The 21,922-nt window shown below is 48.7% G+C and overlaps 1 protein-coding gene across 1 annotated transcript; it reads right to left on the reverse strand.

Moving 5' to 3' along the window:
- Positions 1–19,800: 19,800 nt before the first annotated feature.
- On the reverse strand, positions 19,801–21,198 carry LOC144602742 (muscarinic acetylcholine receptor M2-like). Its single transcript, XM_078415880.1, has one exon. The coding sequence runs from the start codon at positions 21,196–21,198 to the stop codon at positions 19,801–19,803; it is 1,398 nt and encodes a 465-aa protein (XP_078272006.1).
- Positions 21,199–21,922: the final 724 nt, after the last annotated feature.

Raw genomic sequence — 21,922 nt, forward strand, 5'->3', positions numbered from 1 at the left:
TACTGGTAATAATATTGCTTAAAAAGCAACAGGACACACGTTCAAGCATAAATGTGCATTTATTAATTTCAAAATTATTTAAAAGAACGTTTAGCAGACAGACTCGTAATTAATTGAAGAAATGCAATTACAGGCGCAGTTTTTGAAAACCAGTCCAATCGACTGAGTGTGCACACGCGATCATTCTGCATTACTATTTTTAACCCGACAGTTTTTCTGAGATCACTGAATGCAACTTATGTCGGCAGTGGTAACACGGAAAATACGGATAAACATCGTACACATAACCAACTGAAAGCTATTTCAAGAGCAGAAGGAGCATTTATTCGCTATTATGCATCTAAAATGCAAAAACATGATTTCCTCATTACTCTCGTTTCATTAATTGAGCTATTTGTTAGAGTGTTTATTACACAATGCACCAAAACAACAGTGACCAAAGAAAACTAAGCTTGCATTTAATTTTGGCAAAGGTATTACATCAACCAGAAATTTGGTTAACTCGAGAGCACACATACTGGGGAAGCATGATGGGGGGAAATGGCCCGAGTGAAGCGTAGGTTTACCACGTTCTCCGTGTTACCGGTGTCCTCGGATTGCTCCGCCGTCCACACAGGTTGATTGGCCTCTATAAATTGTCCGTTTGTTTGGAGGGAGAGGAAAAAGAAAGAAATATTATAGTAGCGTGAAGGAGATCGGTAGTCGGCGTGGATTCGGTGGGTCGAAGACATTGTCTCCTTGCTGTATCTCCAGAGTAGGATAAACTGAAACATTGTTTTTGAAAAGCTATTGTGCTAAATGCTTGTCCTTTCCAAAACTTACAAGACTGGGGATCACAATTTTTTTGTATATGATTCGAATTGGTCCCATTGTCAAGGAACGTCCTGCTTATCTGTGAAAAGGAAGCTGAATAGTTACCACTAATCTTGAAATAAACATTGGTTGAATATTAAGACTTTGTTGAAAGACAACTGAGCTTACGTATTGCTATGCCAAACGATTTACTCTGCTTTCAAAGACAAATGTAATGCAAGCGATTCAGGACGGGAATAGATGAACGATTATTCGTTTTATTAAGGGAAAGGTTTATATGGGACATGTATTCTCTCACTTGTCGGCGGGTTAATCACAATGTCCGGACTATGGTTGAGAGGAAGGAGAGCAGTGCGTTGAGACGAGTGAGATCAGCTTGGGTCAGGGGTGTACAGAATTCAATATTATTGATGTCACGGCAACAACCACCAGAGTGGGTAGAAGTCCCGCGGGATGAGGCCACGTGGAGGAGAAATATGAGAGCGGGGAAAAAGTGTTATCAGTGGGAGTCGAAGCCCGCTTTGTCACAGAGAATGGTCCGGCGACGGGGCGCCCTAAGAAGAGCTCTACATTATGGTGGAAGGAGGGGGAATGGGTCTCATTGGCATGTGGGCGCAGGGGTAAATAGGTAAGGCTTCTGTTGAGGAACGTTGGTTCTGCATCCGAAAGAGATAGGTCAGTGGGGTGGAGAAAAGACGCCAAGGGGAGGGTTGTGGTCAGCGGAGGGGGGTGATGGAGAGATCGAGGGTGAGGTGCTGTGGGGAGATCATGGGGACTGAGACAGCGGGGTGCGATGAAGTGTAGTGTAAAGGTGGTGCCATTACTGAGGTTCCCTGTTGGCAGTGGGAACAGCGCGACTCAGGAGATACAGCAGGAGAGTCAGTCCACGTGATGTTGTTGGGACCGGCAGCGTGGAACCTCCGAACGGAACAGAGGCTGGAACCGGTATGAGCTGATGCCTCCCGCCTGCTGGTCGCCGGGGCAGAGTCAAGGAGCGGCTGTGTCAATGGCTGCGGGCGCGCCAGCAGACGGGTTGCAGATAAGCGTTGTCGATGGCGTTGGCTGGCACGACATGGAAGCGGTGGAGAAAACCATGCGGGCCGGCGGTGCGTCGACGTCAGTAGGCCCGGCCTGGAACCGACCGTGGTGGCGGCGAAGGAGGGGAAGTTCGGCCTAGGAGCTTCCCAGGTCGTGGTGGGGGCCGGCGGCGGCGACATCTTCGGTGGTACCGGCCCCGGGGTGATACTAAATCGGTGTTATCCCACTTGATCTTCCTGTCCTTAAACACAAGGGACAATTTAGAAATGCTGATTAATCCTTTTCGGGATGTAGGAGCAAACCGGGGCACCAGGCGCGACCACACACGGTGAGAGGAAGAACTTGTAAACTATACACAGACAGCACTCGCTGCCATAATCGACCCTGAGCATCGGACGCTGTGAGGCAGCAGCTCTACCAGCTGCCCCAACCTGCCGTCCAATTTCACCTAACTTACGCAGGGCGAAATTGGATCGATGCAGGTCATCCTATCTAGATTGTAATTAGACATGTGGATTGGTCAAGTCAACCTTGATTCCAGTTACCTCTTTTGCGCGTAAAGACTGTATGCAATATGCTGACAGAATGTACAGAATATACGAGTGGAGCCATTAATGAGCTTCCCTGTTGGCAATCCTGAGAAGGGTTTAGAAGGATGGCGGGAGACCTCTTTGATACTTGCCGAATAGTGAAAGGCCTGCATGGAATGGATGTGGAGTGGCTATTTCCACGAGGGCAAAGAGCCAGAACTAAAGGACGTTCCTTCGGGAAGGGGATGAGGAGGAATTTGTTTCATTAGAGGGTGGAGAACCTGTGGAATCCATTGCCCCAGAAGACTGTGGAGGCGCCCAAAGGATTGTTGTTTGATAGTTCCTTGTTATTACGTCACCCATCTCTGTCCCCGAGAGATGCTGCCTGACCTGCTGTGTTACTCCAGCACTTTGTGTCTTCTTTGGTAAACTAGTACCGAGGGGTCGTTGGGTTACATACATAAATTTACCCGGTGCTAAACTAGCTTTATATTCAATTCTACCACGATATCTGTGTTTATAATTTCTGAGCTGTGCAAACAAATTGTTGTAGTTAACACACAATGCCATATTTGTGCGATGAACCACTTATGTACCTGTAGATGATGCACCTGCAGACTCCTCCTTCCGATCTACTTCTCTGATGCTGTGTGGGTTCCTCATGTTCTCCCCGCCACCGCGGGGAATTTCATCTGGGACTCCACTTACTGTCCACGCCCTAAAGACGTAAATAGTTTACAGGGCAAATGGCCACTATAATACTGCCATGATGCATCTGGGCTGCTGGTTCAATAGTGTGCATTTGGGTGGTTTTTAGCGAATAAATTAAATGGATGTGCGGAGGGGAAAAGGACTGCAAGCATTACCTTGAAGGTCGGTATTGACGCTATGGTGCAAATGGCATCTCGGAAAGTCAGATGCAATGAAATAACGTAGAAGGCAACGTAACTGAGAAACGAATTTTCACTTTGAACGCATATCACTTTATTGAATTGGAAATTAAAACGAATGGGCTCTTAATCACTTTTATAAATTCCTCCCTGAACGTTTTCTGAGACACCCCATAAATAAACGTATTGGTGCAAGCACTCAGAGATCTCAGCATATATCCGGACAGTTCCACAATGGTGAATGGGTCGTTGTGATCTGTTGTCGAAAACTCCACGTCGAGGAAGTGTACACTCACGAAGCACACGAGGTTTACCATCCACAGTAGGACGAAGTTACCGGATATGGCCAGCAATAGAATGATGGACTTCCTTCTGCTCTCCACCTCTTGATCCGTGCCGCCCTCGTCCTTCGTGTTCCCTCGGAGACGGCTCCTCACTCTGTTGGCGTGTATGATGTGCGTCATTCTCAGGGCATTCAGGAGCATGATCGGTAAAATTGTTACAATTGGGGTTAAAATTGTATCGATGGTGAAACGTGCTGCCCATAACCGTGAGGTGTAGAAGTCTGGAGTTATGACACAGAACTAGCCCACGTTGTCAATTATTTCTTGAGGTACGTAGGCAAAATATACAGCAATATTTTCAATAATACAGAAGATACATGTCAGTGATATCACCAAGGCCGCTGTTCTCCCGGTACAATATTTTATTCGTAACTTCTGAGTACATATAGTGACAAATCGATCGAAGGTGAAGGTCACCGTTAACCACACAGAGCAGTCGATGCAAATAAAAGTATTGCAAATATTCAGTTTACAAATTTGAGTTATTTTGAAGAATGAATAAGGAAAATAGCCATCTGTAATCTCAGAGAGAATTACCTCGAAGATCAGAACCATTAAATCAGCTACGGCCATGGATACCAGATAGCGGGAGATACATTTGGAGAGTCCACACTTTCCCCGGGAGAGGATTACGATTGCCATCAGGTTGGCTGTAGGAAAGACGAAATTAAAAACATCAACATTCACTATTCCAGAAGAACATCAGTTTGACAGTTCAGCGAAAGTAAATGGAGTATATGAGACTGCCAACTACCCCTTTACTCGTGTCACCCACACATCTCTGATTCAGGAAAGGACATCTGTAAGATGGACTTCGCAAACTAATAGCAAATACAATGCAGTGGCCAAGGCCATGGCTGGATTTACAGAGTCGCGGCCTATCGCAGAACGATTATTAAAATGTCGGACGGGTCTACTGGATATATATCAATCGTGAATTCCATTCGCCTGTTCACAGAGGAATGTGGAGAATAAAGAATCTCGGCCGATTTACTCATCACACTCCAGCGTCATACCTTATGTTATAACCTTCCATATGAAGGCAAAATACAGCATCAACTTTAAAACAAGAAGAGTTTGATGATTACCGCAGTTGACAAGTAATGCGTGTAAATATAAATCGCATCGAGATGTCTGCGGCGTGGCGTGGCCAGGCTCGCATTGTTCACTAGCAGTTGCAGATTGAATTCGCGATGCACATATGAATGCAAATACTACATCCAATTCACGCCTCTGCTAAACTATATTTCCTAACGCATTTGCGTTATAAGGCGTCCTCATTTTTCGCCCCTTTCCTTCAAGTCAAATTGACAGCAGGCGCACTGCTGCCTGGCAGCTAAGCGACCTCGGATCGATCCTGGTCACTGCTGCTGTTGGCATCTTCTCCCTGTGCTGGCGTAGGTTCTCCTTGGGTCAGTGCTTGATGGATATGACAATAGACAATACACAATAGCTGCAGGAGTATGCCATTCGGCCCTCCGAGCCAGCGCCGCCATTCAATGTGATCATGGCTGATCATTCACAATCAGTATCCCGTGTAATCAGATTGATTGATAGAGCATGGTAACAGGTGCCCGGCACACCGAGTCGCGCCGATCATCTATCACACTGGTTCTATGTTATCCAACATTCGCATCCAGTCCCTGCATATTAGAAGCTAATTATAGAATCAATGTGGTTGAGAAGGAAGTGTTCTCTCTCTCATATCTACTGTTATTGTTTCAAACAGGGGATTGGTGTTTTGGATGGCGTGCTGTCATTCTGACAGTGAAATACCAGCGTGACTTGTCTCCAGTTCATTGAGCTCGTACTGTTTTGGAATAATAAACATTGTCAGAGGAGTCGTTTAAGAGCAGACACATTGCTGGTGAATGAATGTACTTCACATTGCCTGAGAAAGATAACGTTGACAGTGAAGGTATTTAAAAAAACAAAACAATTTCAACTTTAAACAAAATAGAATGAAAATTAGAAAGATAGGCACGAAAAGCTGGAGTAACTCAGCGGGTCAGGCAGCATCTGTGGAGAACATGCATAGGTGACGTTTCACAGAGTGCTGGAGTAACTCAGCGGGTCAGGCAGCATCTGTGGAGAACATGGATAGGTGACGTTTCACAGAGTGCTGGAGTAACTCAGCGGGTCAGGCAGCATCTGTGGAGAACATGGATAGGTGACGTTTCACAGAGTGCTGGAGTAACTCAGCGGGTCAGGCAGCATCTGTGGAGAACATGGATAGGTGACGTTTCACAGAGTGCTGGAGTAACTCAGCGGGTCAGGCAGCATCTGTGGAGAACATGTATAGGTGACGTTTCACAGAGTGCTGGAGTAACTCAGCGGGTCAGGCAGCATCTCTGGAGAACATGGATAGGTGACGTTTCACAGAGTGCTGGAGTAACTCAGTGGGTCGGGCAGCATCTGTGGAGAACATGGATAGGTGACGTTTCACAGAGTGCTGGAGTAACTCAGCGGGTCAGGCAGCATCTGTGGGGAGAAGGAATGGGTGACGTTTCACAGAGTGCTGGAGTAACTTAGCGAGTCAGGCAGCATCTGTGGAGAGAAGGAATAGGTGACGTTTCACAGAGTGCTGGAGTAACTTAGCGGGCCAGGCAGCATCTCTGGAGAGAAGGAATGGGCGACGTTTCACAGAGTGCTGGAGTAACTCAGCGGGTCGGGCAGCATCTGTGGAGAGCAGGAATGGGTGACATTTCACAGAGTGCTGGAGTAACTCAGTGGGTCGGGCAGCATCTGTGGAGAACATGGATAGGTGACGTTTCACAGAGTGCTGGAGTAACTCAGCGGGTCAGGCAGCATCTCTGGGTGACGTCTCGGGTCAAAACCTTCTTCAGACGAGGGGACTGGTCTCATCAGAGGAATATTACCAACTCAGATTTTTAGGACCTGTTGAATGCATCCCATCTTACACAGAGTGGAATAGGACCAACAGGTTGAATCCACAGAGAACAACCATCACAATTATCACTCGTATCCGCCTCCACCACCACCCCTGGCAGCACGTTCCAGGCACCCAACTCCCTCTGTGTAAAAAAAACCTGCCCCACACATCTCCTTTAATCTTAAAGCTGTGCGCTCTAGTATTTGATTTTTCGATACTGGAAAAAAATTCTGACTGAAGAAGGGTCCCGACCCGAAACCCGTGTTCTCCAGAGATGCGGCCGGACCCGCTGAGTTACTCCAGCACTCTGTGAAACGTCACCTATCCATGTTCTCCAGAGATGCTGCCTGACCCTCTGAGTTACTCCAGCACTCTGTATCTTTCTCTGTAAACCAGCATCTGCAATTCCTTGCTTCTGAAAAAAAAGGCGCAACCTGTCTTCTGTTTTGATGTCTGTATATTACGTTAGAAAAGTGCACCTAAAGGCTAATATATGTCTGGGAAGATATCAAGCATGAGGATCGAAGTGTATAGTCAGTGGTCGGCGCAATAAATGTAGACAGAGTAGCCCATTAACTACAATAGGGAGCGATAATGGTTAATAAAATTACTCTTCAAAGCGACTGTACAACAGTTAGGCCAGGAAGATTTGTTTGAGAAATGCCTCTTTGTAGTAAACAACTATAATAGTCACTGAAAGGGACTCACTTCAAAGAATTCAGGAACAAATATGTCAGATGACCTCATCTGTGGAATGTAGCGTTGGTGTAAAATGGAAACATCATTTCCAACAGTTCTTTGGAGCGCTCCAAAGAGAAAATGGAAGGCACGCTCGACAAGAGAAATTAATCTTTGCTCCCTCACACATGTGAGAAAATCAGGCAGCAATTTTATTTGTGTTACAACATTTTACAATCAATGTGTACAAAGATAATCATGGCCAATGGGCAAATCATTTGCTAGCCCACAAGATGCACAGAGTCTCTTGCCCAGAGGAGGGGAATCGAGGACCAGAGGACATTGGTTCAAGGTGAAGGGGAAAAGATTCAATAGGGATCTGAGGGGTAACTTTCTCACACAAAGGTTGGTGGGTGTATGGAACGAACTGCCAGAGGAGGTAGTTGAGGCTGGGACTATCTCAATGTTTAAGAAACAGTTAGACAGGTGCATGGATAGGACAGGTTTGGAGGGATATGGGCCAAACAAGGGCAGGTGGGACTAGTGTAGCTGGGACATTGTTGGCCGGTGCGGGAAAGTTGGGCTGAAGGGCCTGTTTCCACACTGTATCACTCTATGACTAGTGTAGCTGGGCCATTGTTGGCCTGTGCGGGCAAGTTGGGCTGAAGGGCCTGTTTCCACACTGTATCACTCTATGACTAGTGTAGCTGGGATTGTTGGGCCGTGTGGGCAAGTTGGGCTGAAGGGCCTGTTTCCACACTGTATCACTCTTTGACTCTATGACTCGACTAAATGCCAGAAACTAAAGATCATTTCCCCCTGTGTGTCCAGTTGGGTTAAATTCATTGAGTACAGGTCCACCACTGATGTTCCGGCAACCAGTGGACTGGCACCTCCTTTAATCCGGACAAAATTACGAGAGCGCACTTGAAATCCCCCACGGAAGCCCCCCCGACAACCACATGCCCCCCGGGCCGGGCGAGGCGGCCGATCCCCACCTCACCGGGACTCTCGCGGCCGTTCGGCGGATGGACACTGCCCCTGCGGCCGGGGCTGTGCAACTCCGGCCCGGCCCGAGCCGGCAGATCCGTTCCCGTAGCCGACTCCCGTTGGGCCGGTATCTCCGCCCTCCCTCGGCGGCCTGGCTGGAACGTTCCGGTAACGTTGGACAGTTGGCCCTTGGGCCCACCAAGGTCGCGCTGACCAGCGATCACACCGCACACTTAACACACTGGGGACAGATTACAATTTACAGAGGCCAATTAACCTACAAACCCGCACGTCTTTGGAGTGTGGGAGGAAACCGGAGCACCCGGAGAAAACCCACGCGGTCAGGGGGAGAGCGTGCAAACTCCGTACTGAGAGCACCTGCAGTCAGAATGGAACCCGGGTCTCTGGCGCTGTGAGGCAGCAACTCTACCACTGCGCCACCGTGCCATCCTAGACTGCCTGTCATTTCCAGCGGTCTTGGGTAGAGCTGTTGCCAGGCCAAGCTTCGATGTCAACCCCACACTACGCTGTAGCAGTCGTTCTGATGAGGATTAGCGACGACTCTCAGCTTTATTGTTGTCTGTATCTTGTACTGTTAATCGTGCTATTAATCATGTGAAGAGCCTGTGCATGGAGTCAAGTGGGAAGAGGCCGCATCACTCAGGGTTTATCAAAGTAACAATAGCGAAGTTGACACTTTCACTCTCTCACTTCCTCTCCTCACTCAATACAATATCCAGTTGTCACAAAGCACACTTCAGCAGACAATGTAGGTCGTTCAAAATAATTTAATCACTTGTGCTTCAATCCATAAAATAGCAGCGTGGAACATTACGGCACGGTGGCGCAGCGGTAGAGTTGCTGCCTCACAGCGCCGGAGACCCGGGTTCCATCCCGACTACGGGTACTGTCCGTACGCGTGGGTTTTCTCCGGGTGCTCTGGTTTCGTCCCACACTCCAAGGATGTGCGAGTTTGTAGGTTAATTGGCTTGGTGCAAAATGTAAACATTATCCCTAGTGTGTGTAGGATAGTGTTAGTGTCCGGAGATCGCTGGTCGGCGCGGACTCGGTGGGCCGAAGGGCCTGATTCCGCGCTGTGTCTCTAAACTAAACTAAACTAAACTAAACCACGTGACCAATTTATAGGGCTGCATTTGGGTCATTGCGAGCAGTTGTGGTCACCCCATTACATGAAGGATGTGGAGGCTTTGGAGAGGGATGCAGAGGAGGTTCACCAGAAAGTTGCCTGGATTAGAGGGTACATGCTACAGGGGGAGGTGGGACGGACTTGGGTTTTTGTTTCTCTGGAATATCGGAGAGACCTGATAGAGGTATATAAAATCCTCAGAGGCTCCGATCTTTATCAACGGGGACAGTGTGGAGAGAGTGCCCAGCTTCAAGTTTCTGGGCACTCACATTTCGGAGGATCTCACATGGTCCAATAGCACTGCTGCGCTGGTCAAGAAGGTACAGCAACGACTGTTCTACGTGAGAACACTGAAGAATTCTGGTCTACCCCAACAGCTGCTGACGACATTCTACCGCTGCACCACAGAGAACATCCTAACACATGGCATCCCTGTGTGGTACGGAGGCAGAGAGGAAAGCTCTTCAGCGGGTAGTCCATAGAGCTCAGAGGACCATCGGAAAACAGCTACCAGCCTTGGAGGGCATCTACAACACACGATGCCTCAGAAAAGCCACCAGCATCCACAAAGACTCTTCACACCCCTGCAACAGTCTGTTCGAACTTCTACCATCGGGCAGACGATACAAGGCCTTCTACGCCCGCACCTCCAGACTCAGGAACAGCTTCATCCCCAGGGCCATAGCTGCTATGAACCGGTCCTGCTGAGCCGGACGGTCACATCGCACAGTGAACCGGCACAGATCAACTTGCACTTTATTCTGTTTTAAAACTGTTCCAATTTGTTTCACTGGGTTGTCTAAATTTATACTGATTTGCTAATTAATTTATTGCATCGTATGGGAGGCGCATTCCCAATCTCGTTGTACCCCTGTACAATGACAATAAAGATATATTGTATTGTATTGTAGAGTAGACCAGTATCCCAACATGGAAATGTCAAACAATAGAGGGCATAGCTTTAAGTTGCGAGCCACTCAGCGGAAAGACAATACATGATTACAATCATCAGCCAATTCCGCCCTATCAGTCTCCTCAATGTAGAGGGAAAAATCTTCTTCAGCATCATAGCTCAGAGGATGACCAGCTATTTAGAGAGAAACAACCTTGTGGATACAACAGTCCAAAAAGCAGGCATCCCAGTGTTCTCTGGATGTCTGGAACATACCAGCATGATTTGGCACCAAATCCAGACTGCAAGAAAAGAAAAGAGAGATCTGCATGTCGTTTTCCTTGACCTTGCCAATGCGTTCGGAACCGCCCCTCACAGTTTCCTGTGGGCATCCTTTGACTTCTTCAGGATACCAGAGACCATCGCAAGCCTTGTCAAGGCTTATTTTCAGGATCTGCAGCTGTGTTTCACCACGCCAGACTTTACCACCACATGGCACTGCATGGAGATTGGCATAATGGCAGGGTGTACCATCTCCCCATTGATCTTTACAATGGCTATGGAAGTCATCATAAGGGCCTCCAAGTGGGTGGTGGGAGGCGAGCGGCTGATGTCTGGAGTCCGTCTACCACCCATCAGGGCCCACATGGATGACATGACAATCATAACAACAACAGCACCTTGCACCAGGCGCCTTTTAAGGAAGCTTCAAGAGAACATCACTGGGGTTAGAATGAAATTTAAGCCATCCAAATCAAGAAGCATTTCTATAATCAAAGGCAAACTGACGGATCAAAGGTTTTTCATTGATCAAGAACCAATCCCAACTGTGTCAGAGAAGCCAATCAAAAGCCTGGGGAGATGGTATGACTCTAAACTGAAGGACACTGATCAAGCAAATGAGCTGAGGCAAGAAATCATCAAAGGCCTAGCAAACATCGACCGATCCATGTTGCCTGGAAAGCTGAAAATCTGGTGCCTGCAGTTTGGGTTACTACCTCGCCTTATGTGGCCACGAACCATGTAAGACATCACCCTCACAAGAGTTGAGAAGATGGAAAGAACAATCAGCTCTTTTGTGAGAAAGTGGTTAGGTGTTCCTCGATGCCTGAGGAACGTAGGCCTGTACGGTCAGCGGGTACTTCAGCTGCCTCTCTCTAGCCTCACAGAGGAGTTCAAGCGCACTAAAGTCAGACTAGAGATGACCCTGGCAGAATCGAGGGACACTGTCATCCGAGCTGCTGCCCCAACCCTGGCAACAGGAAGGGAGTGGACGGCTAAGAATGCGACACAGCAGGAAAAATCTGCTCTCCACCAAGGCGACATGATTGGGCAAGTCCAACACGGACGAAGTGGCTTGGGGCTTGGCGAAAAGCGACCTTGCTGGAACAAGGCATCCTCACTGGAGCGCCGGAAGTTGGTCACGGCCGAAGTCCGCCGACAGGAGGAGTCGAGTAGGTGTGGCAAGGCTGTGTCGCAAGCTAAACAGGGCCAGTGGATGAGATGGGAGAGTGTGGAAAAGCGGAAGATCAGCTGGAAGGACATGTGGGAGATGGAGGCGAGCAGAATAAGCTTCCTCATACGGGCAACCTATGATGTCTTTCCTAGCCCAAAAAATCTCAACCAATGGCTGGGCGAAGATCCATCATGCCCCCTGTGTTCAACACCAGCCACGCGTAAGCACATCCTCACTGGGTGTAAAGTAAGCCTCTACCAAGGACGGTACACCTGGAGACATAATCAAGTGCTCAAATGCTTGGCAGCGACTCTGGAAAGCAAAAGAACAACCAACAATGCCCTGCCGCCCAGAACAACCAACCCAGTTATGCCAATTGCCTTTGTTCGGGAGGGGGAACAAAAGCAACGGAAAATTCCACCAAGGACAAGGTTTGAACAGCTGGAGGCAGCCCGGGACTGGCAGATGCTGGTGGATGTGGACCAGCGGCTTACAGTTCCACCAGAGATAGCCATCACCAACTTGAGGCCTGATCTTGTCCTCTGGTCCAACTCTCAGCGCATGGTGTGTTTTGTGGAGCTCACAGTCCCTTGGGAGGATGCTGTGCAGGAAGCCTTTGAAAGAAAGAAACTGCGCTACACAGACCTTGCAGCGGAGGCAGAACAGCGGGACTGGAGAGCAAAGATCTGCCCTGTAGAAGTTGGATGTCGAGGATTTGTGGCAACATCTACCGTAAGACTGATGAAGGACCTGGGGATCAGCGGACAAGCCCTACGCCAGGCTATCAAGGAAACATCACAGATGGCAGAGCGGAGTAGCCAGTGGCTCTGGCTGAAGAGGAAAGACCCAATCTGGTCTCCCAAATAAGCCGGCTACGCAGATGTAGAGGGGAGTGGTTCTGGGAAGCCAGAATGCACTGCTGAGCCTACTGGAGACGTCGTGGGTCCAATCAGCGAAACGTCGATGAAAGTAGGTGCCCACTTGATAACCCCAATGACGTGTCTGCCTAGCCTTTCTCAACATCGGATGAGCATAGGTGAGTGCATAAGCCTCCCATCACCACCGGGAGCAAATTGACATTTGGCACTTTGGATTTCTAACATCTTGTCCTGTGTATTTGGAAACAAGCGATCCGCAGAGTATAGATACATGACAAAGGGAATAATGTTTAGTGCAAGATAAAGTCCGATAAAAGATAGTTAGAGGGTCTCAAATAAGGTAGATGGGAGCTTGGGGCCGCTCCCTAGTTGGTGGTAGGATGGTTCAGTTGCCTGGTAACTGCTGGGAAGAAACTGTCCTTGAATCTGGAGGTGTGCGTTTTCTCACTTCTGCACCTCTTGCCCGATGGGAGAGGGGGAGAAACAATACTCGTTTATTATATTGTTCACGGTGCACTATGTTTACATGTTCTGTTGGGCTGCAGCAAGTAAGCATTTCATCGTTCTACCTGGGACATCTATATACTAAAACTCCCCTCCCTCCCCCTCCAATCTTTGCACATCCCCCAATCCTTCCCACTCGTCACTTTAACTTCATGTTTCATGCATCTTGTGTTTTTATGACCGTTGGCAGATCAATCTCCCTCCTGGGGTGAATAAAGCTCTGTCGTATCGTATGGTAAGTTTTGTGTGACGGCAGTACATCCCAGTTGCCTTAGTCTTCTGCATCTGTTCATCAAACCCTCCGTCTGAACAAATTTCCAACCAACAAGTTTAGCCATCCCCGCAAGTATCAAACCAAGCTGTTGGCCAGAGCGTTTAGTGTATGCGTCAGGAGGTCACGTTGTGGGACTTTGGTCAGGCTGTATTCAGAGTATTGTGTGCGGTTTTGGTCGCCCCCATTGCAGGAAGGGTGTGGAGGCTTTGGAGAGGATGCAGAGGAGGTTCACCAGAACGCTGCCTGGATTAGAGGGTGCCAGCTACAAAGGAGAGGTTGGACAGACTTGATTGTTTTTGCTAGAATGCCACAGATAGAGAGGAGACCCAACAGAAGTACATAAAACGATGAGAGGCATAGATCGGGTGGACATTCAGAACCTTTTTTCCCAGGGTGGCAATGTCAAAGACTAGAGCGCATTAAAGGTGAGAGGAGCAAAGTTTAAAGGAGATGTGTGGGGCAAACGTTATACACAGAAGGTGGTGGGGGCCTGGAACACGCTACCTGGGGTGGTGTTGGAGGCAGATACGATAGTGGCGTTTAAGTGGGTTTTAAATTGATATTTGCACATGCAGGGAATGGAGGAATATGGATCACGTGCAGGCAGATGGGGTTAGATTGCCTTGGCATCGTATTCAGCACGGACATTGTGGGCCGAAAGGCCTGTTCTTGCGTTGAACTGTTCGATACAAACCTAGCTTGTTGTAGCAGCTGTAACTAGCTGTGACGATGTACCACAATATCGCCGTGTGTGCGGAGGTGCCAGGCAGCAGTTAGATGCTGTTTGTCCTGTCTTACAATTCATTGTCAAAAGCTTCGCCTAGTCCTGAAACCGTGCAAATGCTCAACACGGTCTACTGTGGACAGGGTGAGCAGCTTTAAATACCTGGGAGTCCACATCAAAGAGGATCTGACATGGACAACGCACATTGCCGCACTGGTGGGTAAAGCAAAGCAGCGCCTTTACCACCTCAGACAGCTGAGGAAATTCAGAGTGTCTCTGAGGATCCTTCATTGCTTCTACTCTGGGGCTGTAGAGAGCATCCTCTCCGGCAACATTACAGTCTGGTTTGGGAACAGCTCTGCCCAGGACAGGAAGGCCCTGCAGAGAGTAGTGCGTTAGGCAGAACGCACCTTGGGAACTACACTCGCCCCCCCCTGCAGGACCTATACATCAGGAGGTGCAGATCCAGAGCAAGCAAGATTATGAGGGACACCTACCACCCCAGCAACGGACTGTTCCAGATGCTACGGTCAGGCAAACGCCTCCGCTGTCACGCTGTGAAAACGGAGAGGATGAGACGGAGTTTCTTCCCACAGGCCGTCAGGACTGTTAACTATTATAACTCCAGGGACTAAATTTTGTCTTCTCTGTATTAACTTTAATTTATATGCTGTAACTGTAAAACAATTTTGCAAAATCCACAGGCGTTGCCACTTTCATTTCACTGCACATCGTGTATGTGTATGTGACAAATAAACTTGAGTTGAACACAAAATCAGATTGTCCATCCTCCACTTTATACAGAGATCTGACTAACAGGGTGCTGTCCCCCCCTGCTGGCAGCGTGCAGGTCCGTTAGTCTGGATAAACACGCTTCCCCTATGAGATGAAGAAAGACACAAGACGCTGGACTAACTCAGCAGGACAGGCAGCATCTCTGGACAATAGACAATAGACAATAGACAATAGGTGCAGGAGTAGGCCATTCAGCCCTTCGAGCCAGCACCGCCATTCAATGCGATCATGGCTGATCACTCTCAATCAGTACCCCGTTCCTGCCTTCTCCCCATACCCCCTCACTCCGCTATCCTTAAGAGCTCTATCCAGCTCTCTCTTGAAAGCATCCAACGAACTGGCCTCCACTGCCTTCTGAGGCAGAGAATTCCACACCTTCACCACTCTCTGACTGAAAAAGTTCTTCCTCATCTCCGTTCTAAATGGCCTACCCCTTATTCTTAAACTGTGGCCCCTTGTTCTGGACTCCCCCAACATTGGGAACATGTTTCCTGACTCTAATGTGTCCAATCCCCTAATTATCTTATATGTTTCAATAAGATCCCCCCTCATCCTTCTAAATTCCAGTGTATACAAGCCCAATCGCTCCAGCCTTTCAACATACGACAGTCCCGCCATTCCGGGAATTAACCTAGTGAACCTACGCTGCACGCCCTCCAAAGCAAGAATATCCTTCCTCAAATTTGGAGACCAAAACTGCACACAGTACTCCAGGTGCGGTCTCACCAGGGCCCGGTACAACTGTAGAAGGACCTTTTTGCTCCTATACTCAACTCCTCTTGTTACGAAGGCCAACATTCCATTGGCTTTCTTCACTGCCTGCTGTACCTGCATGCTTCCTTTCATTGACTGATGCACTAGGACACCCAGATCTCGTTGAACTCCCCCTCCTCCTAACTTGACATCATTCAGATAATAATCTGCCTTTCATTTCTTACTTCCAAAGTGAATAACCTCACACTTATCTACATTAAACTGCATCTGCCATGTATCCGCCCACTCACACAACCTGTCCAAGTCACCCTGCAGCCTTATTGCATCTTCCTCACAATTCACACTACCCCCCAGCTTAGTATCATCTGCAAATTTGCTAATGGTACTTTTAATCCCTTCATCTAAGTCATTAATGTATATCGTAAATAGCTGGGGTCCCAGCACCGAACCTTGCGGTACCCCACTGGTCACTGCCTCCCATTCCGAAAGGGACCCATTTATCCCCACTCTTTGCTTTCTGTCTGTCAACCAATTTTCTATCCATGTCAGTACCCTACCCCCAATACCATGTGCCCTAATTTTGCCCACTAATCTCCTGTGTGGGACCTTGTCGAAGGCTTTCTGAAAGTCGAGGTACACCACATCCACTGACTCTCCCCTGTCAATTTTCCTAGTTACATCCTCAAAAAATTCCAGTAGATTTGTCAAGCATGATTTCCCCTTCGTAAATCCATGCTGACTCGGAATGATCCCGTTACTGCTATCCAAATGCTCTGCAATTTCGTCTTTTATAATTGACTCCAGCATCTTCCCCACCACTGATGTCAGACTAACTGGTCTATAATTACCCGTTTCGAGTCGAGACCCTTCTTCAGACTGAGAGTCGGGGGAAAGGGAAACGAGAGATACAGACGGTGATAGACAATAGACAATAGGTGCAGGAGGAGGCCATTCGGCCCTTCGAGCCAGCACCGCCATTCAATGTGATCATGGCTGATCATTCTTAATCAGTACCTGCCTTCTCCCCATACCCCCTGACTCCGCTATCCTTAAGAGCTCTATCTAGCTCTCTCTTGAATGCATTCAGAGAATTGGCCTCCACTGCCTTCCGAGGCAGAGAATTCCACAAATTCACAACTCTCTGATGTAGAGAGGTGTAGAACAAATGAATGAAAGATATGCAAAAAGGTAGCGATGATAAAGGAAACAGGCCACTGTCAGCTGTGAGCTGGGTGAAAACGAGTTACAGACAATGAGACTCAACGAGACGACTTTGCAGCCAGTACAATAACGTTGCTGGGATAGGGGCAGAGAGAGAGGGGAAGCAAGGGTTACTTGAAGTTAGAGAAAGCAATATTCACACCACTGGGTTGTAAGCTGCCCAAACAACACAAAGAACTGCAGATGCCGGTTTACAACAAAAGACAGAAAATGCCGTGATGTAACCGTGAATGTACGCGTCTGGCCTGTGTGATGGACTGGGCTACATCTACAATGGTGGGGAGTGTGGTGTGTGGGATGGACTGGGCCACATCTACAATGGTGGGGAGTGTGGTGTGTGGGATGGGCTGGGCTACATCTACAACTGTCTGCAATTTCTTGGGGTCTTGGGCAGAGCTGTTCCCCAACCAGGCCGTGATGCAGGCCGACAATACGCTGTCCACGGTGGGCTTGGAAGAATTACTGGAGACATGCCAGATCTCCTCAGTCTCCACACGAAGTGGTGGCATTGAGGCATTCCTGGCCGCCTCCGGAGATCGACAGGAGGCGCTGCCTCAGAAATGCAGCCAGCGTCATCACTTCCATCAACTCCCTCGTTAACAACGAGATTGGTAACCAGGAGGAGACCAAGGATGGTTCGAGTCATCAGTTTAGGAGGCAGAGCAGGAGATGCAAGGAACTGCAGACGCTTGTACTTTGAGCAAAAGACAAAGTGCTGGAGGAACTCAGCGGATCAGGCAGCATCTGTGGAGGGGAATGGACAGGCGACGTTTCAGGTGGGGACTCTTCCTCAAAGTTAGACGTGTTAATAGAAGGTTAATAGAAGGTTAACCAGACCAAGCGCAGGCAGGTGGGACTAGGATAGCTGGGACATTGTTGGCCGGTGTGGGCGAGTTGGGCCGAAGGGCCTGTTTCCACACTGCATCACCCTATGACTCTATGATTCTATGTTAGAAGGTTATTAGCATGGTGAGCTCTGCGTTTCTAGAGATTCCTGTCAAGAATTTATGGAGGTTAGTGAAAATCAGTTTACTAAAACCGAATGGATTATTGTTGTTGATGGAATTCTGAGCTCGTGGTTGCTGTGTTCTAAGCAACGGAAAGGTACAATTTGGTTTGGTTTAGGGCTTAGATATTCAGCGTGGAAACAGGCCCTTCAGCCCACCAAGTCCGCGCCGACCAGCGATTCCCGCACACTAACACTATCCTACACATGTTAGGGACAATTTACAATTATGCCAGGCCAATTAATCTATAAACTTGTACATCTTTGGAGTGTGGGAGAAAACCAGAGCTCCCGGAGAAAGGCCATGCAGTCACGGGGAGAACGTACAAACTCCGCACAGACAGCACCCGTAGTCAGGATTGAACCTGGCGCTGTGAGGCAGCAACTTTACCGCTGCGCCACCGTGCCGCCTGAAAACTGATTAAAAAATTGCAATCCACTAAGAGAACTATTCTAATGAATTGCTATCAGGCTAGGACACAATAAAATGCTATGAATTATTAGTTTAGAATATATTTTCTGGATAAAAGGAAAGATCTTTTTCTTGCATTAAATGCCTTTTTTTAATTAATGAGTGAATCGGAAATTGAAGCCACGAAATCAGATTCTTAATTACATTATAAGGATATAATAGAAGCACAAAAGTATTGAAGGGACTAGTTAATATTAAAAAAGACACAGATTGTTGGAGTAACTCAGCGGGTCAAGCAGTATCTGTGGAGAACATGGATAGGTAACGTTTCACAGAGTGCTGGAGTAACTCAGCGGGTCAGGCAGCATCGGTGGAGAACATGGATAGCTGACGTTTCGGGTCGGGACCCTTCTTCAGACTGATTCTTTCGTACACTAGTTTATGGAATCAGTCTGAAAAAAGGGACCCTTCTGGTTATTATCTTTGATACTGTGTAATATATATCAATGAACATCCCTGTGGCATTTTATAATGCTTAAATTTTAGACAGGTTCATCTTTTATTCCCTTACAAGAGGGCAGCTTACAACACAATGGTTTGAACATTGAATTATCTAATTTTAAGTACTTTGGGGCAGCACGCTGGTGCAGCGGTAGAGACTCGGATTCGATCCTGACTACGGGTGCTGTCAGTACGGAGTTTGTACGTTCTCCCTGTGAGCATGTGGGTTTTCTCCGGTGCTCCGGTTTCCTCCCACACTCCAAAGACATACAGGTTTGTAGGTTAATCACTTCGGTAAGATTGGAAATTGTCCTTCGTGTGTGTACGATGGTTCTCGTGCACTGAGTGACCGCTGGTCGGTGCGGACTCGGTGGGCCGAAGGGCCTGTTTCCGCGCTGTATCTCTAAAGTCAAAGTCAAATCGATACTGCCTTGCCCACCACTCTCTTCCACGTACCATCCCCCACCCCCACTCAATACACACACATATCTGTCACTACCTCACCTTTCTTCTCTCCTTCCCCTCCCCTTCCACCCAGATCACTCTCTCTGGCTTCACATTTCACTCCTCTCCCCTCCGTATCTGACACCCTCTCACCTGCAGCCTTTGTCACTCACTCCACCTATCTGCCAACCAAACCCATCCTCACCTGTATCCACCTATCACTTGCCATGCTTTGTCCTGTCCCCACCTCTTTCTCCCAGCTTTCTCCCCTCCTACTGCCCCCCCCCACCACTACAATTAATCCAAAGAAGGGTCCCGATCCGAAAACATCCTCTGTCCTTTCCATCCACAGATGCTGCCTGATCCGCTATGTTACTCCAGCACTTTGTGTTTTGCTCAGGATTCCAGCATCTGCAGTTCCTTACGTCTCCAATAACCAACACACTCTTCATTTACAACAGACGTTAAAAATTCATCGGACATAGTTGAAATGTGCTTTCGACACATTATGGATAGTGTGTACTGGAAATATACTCTGGCATTGTTAACATATTATGTTGAACATATTAATTACATACATTTACAGAGAAACATAGTGAAAGTCAGCTTCGATGGGTATAAAATGTTCATTGGGATGTGCTTGGCTTTGTGCTTCTCTACCTCGTTGCGCCTATGTTTTTATATTGACACAAGAGTAGGTGCTTGAAGGTTTTCTTGAAGGTGTCGTTACAGAGTGCGTAGCAGGCTGGGTTGATGGTGCTGTTGATGTAGCAGAGCCAGTAGCCGATGGTCCACACAGTATTGGGGACGCAGACAGAGCAGAAGGTGTTGATGAGGACCATCACATTGTAGGGGATCCAGGTGATGATGAAGGCCAGCAGGATGGCCAGGATGGTCTTGGTCACCTTCCTCTCCCGCGACACTGCGCCCTTCCTCTTCTTGGCCGGTGCCTTTGTCATCCTGACGATCTCGCCGCGGTCCGTGTCGCGGTCTGCCGCCGCTGGGCAGCTCTCGCTGGTCCGAGACTTGGTCGCCACCTTGATGCAGGAGAACGTGGAGCCGTCCACCGTGAAGCGGCCTGAGGACGACGCAGGGGCCGCGGCCTTGACCCTGGTGCCCCCGTCCACCGCCCCCTCCTCCCCCTCCTCCTTCTGGACGGAGGGGGCGACGCTGGCCGAGGTGGAGTCGTTGGACACCTCCTTCTCCTCCCCCTGACCGCAGTTCCCCATCACCGCCTCCCCGGCCGCCTTGCCGTTTTGTACCTTGACCTGCGGCAACCCGTCGAGGGGGCCGGAGACGTTGTTGTTGTTGGGTTTGGCGACCTTGTGCCGCTCCAGGCTGGGCGAGGTGCCGCCCCTGCTCACCTCCGGCTCCCTGGTGTCCTTCTTGATGCGGCTCTTGCTGGCGCGGGAAATGTGCACGTAGAGGACGGCCATGGTGATGACCGGCAGGTAGAAGGCAGCGATGGCCGTGCCGAAGGTCACCACGGGGTTGGAGAAGAACTGGACGTGGCACTCGCCCTGAGGGACCTGGCGCCCGCCCACGATGAACTGCCAGAAGAGGATGGCCGGGGCCCAGAGGACGAAGGAGAGCAGCCAGGCGGCGGCGATCATCATGCCCGCCATCTTGTTGGACCTCTTCACCGGGTAGCTGAGAGGCTTGGTCACGCAGAAGTAGCGGTCAAAGCTGATGATGAGGAGGTTCATAACAGAGGCATTGCTGACAACGTAATCAAGAGCCAGCCACAGGTCACACACCACCGGACCCATGGGCCAGGAGCCCATGACGATATAAATGGTGTAGAGATTCATGGAGAAGACCCCAATGATCAAATCAGCGCAGGCCAGGCTGAAGATGAAGTAATTGTTAATGGTCTGCAAGTGCCGGTTCACTTTGATGGACACCATCACCAGAATGTTTCCAATAATGGTCACCAGGCTCAGCGAGCCGGCCACGATCATGATGAAGACCACCTCAATTGTTTGGTACGGGCTCCCTCCATCGAAGTCCGTGAAGTTGCCAAGAGATGCGTTTGTCCCGCTCGCGTTGGCCATCCTTTCCCCCTCACGCCCAGTTAGCACCGGCACCACCTACATACACAACATAAAAGGGGAATACAAAAATAATCATCACCAAACAAGCTTTAAATATCTCTAACTGAAGTCTCACCAGCACAAACACACAAGGCCATCTATTGTTCTAAACTTGAAGATCACAGCCGGGGGATTCAGTTTTAATCAGGAATTCATTTTTTTAAATTTTACAATAGATGCAGGAGGAGGCCATTCGGCCCTTCGAGCCAGCACCGCCATTCAATGTGATCATCACTGATCATTCTCAATCAGTACCCCGTTCCTGCCTTCTCCCCTTACCCACTGACTCCGCTATCCTTAAGAGCTCTATGTAGCTCTCTCTTGAATGCATTCAGAGAATTGGCCTCCACTGCCTTCTGAAGCAGAATTACAGAGGTCATTTACAGTACAGTTAATTATGAATTAATGGTAATTACTTATGCCTGACTGGTTGAAGATGTTGAAGGCTTACATGGTAAACGTGGTTTAATTTTATTGATCCAACATCGGAGTCACCTTTTGTGCACTTGAAATGATAGGATAACATTCAAATAAGACACAGAGTGCTGGAGTAACTCAGCGGGTCAGGCAGCATCTCTGGAGAACATGGATAGGTGACGTTTCACAGAGTGCTGGAGTACCTCAGCGGGTCAGGCAGCATCTCTGGAGAACATGGAGAGCCGATGTTTCAGGTCGGGGCCCTTCT

Source organism: Rhinoraja longicauda, chromosome 19 (genome assembly GCF_053455715.1).
Source record: "Rhinoraja longicauda isolate Sanriku21f chromosome 19, sRhiLon1.1, whole genome shotgun sequence".
NCBI classification, from domain to species: domain Eukaryota; kingdom Metazoa; phylum Chordata; class Chondrichthyes; order Rajiformes; family Arhynchobatidae; genus Rhinoraja; species Rhinoraja longicauda.

What these genes read in the sequence shown, in the direction of transcription:
- LOC144602742 (XM_078415880.1), bottom strand. Translation starts at nt 21,198, where the DNA reads ATGGCCAACGCGAGCGGGACAAACGCATCTCTTGGCAACTTCACGGAC.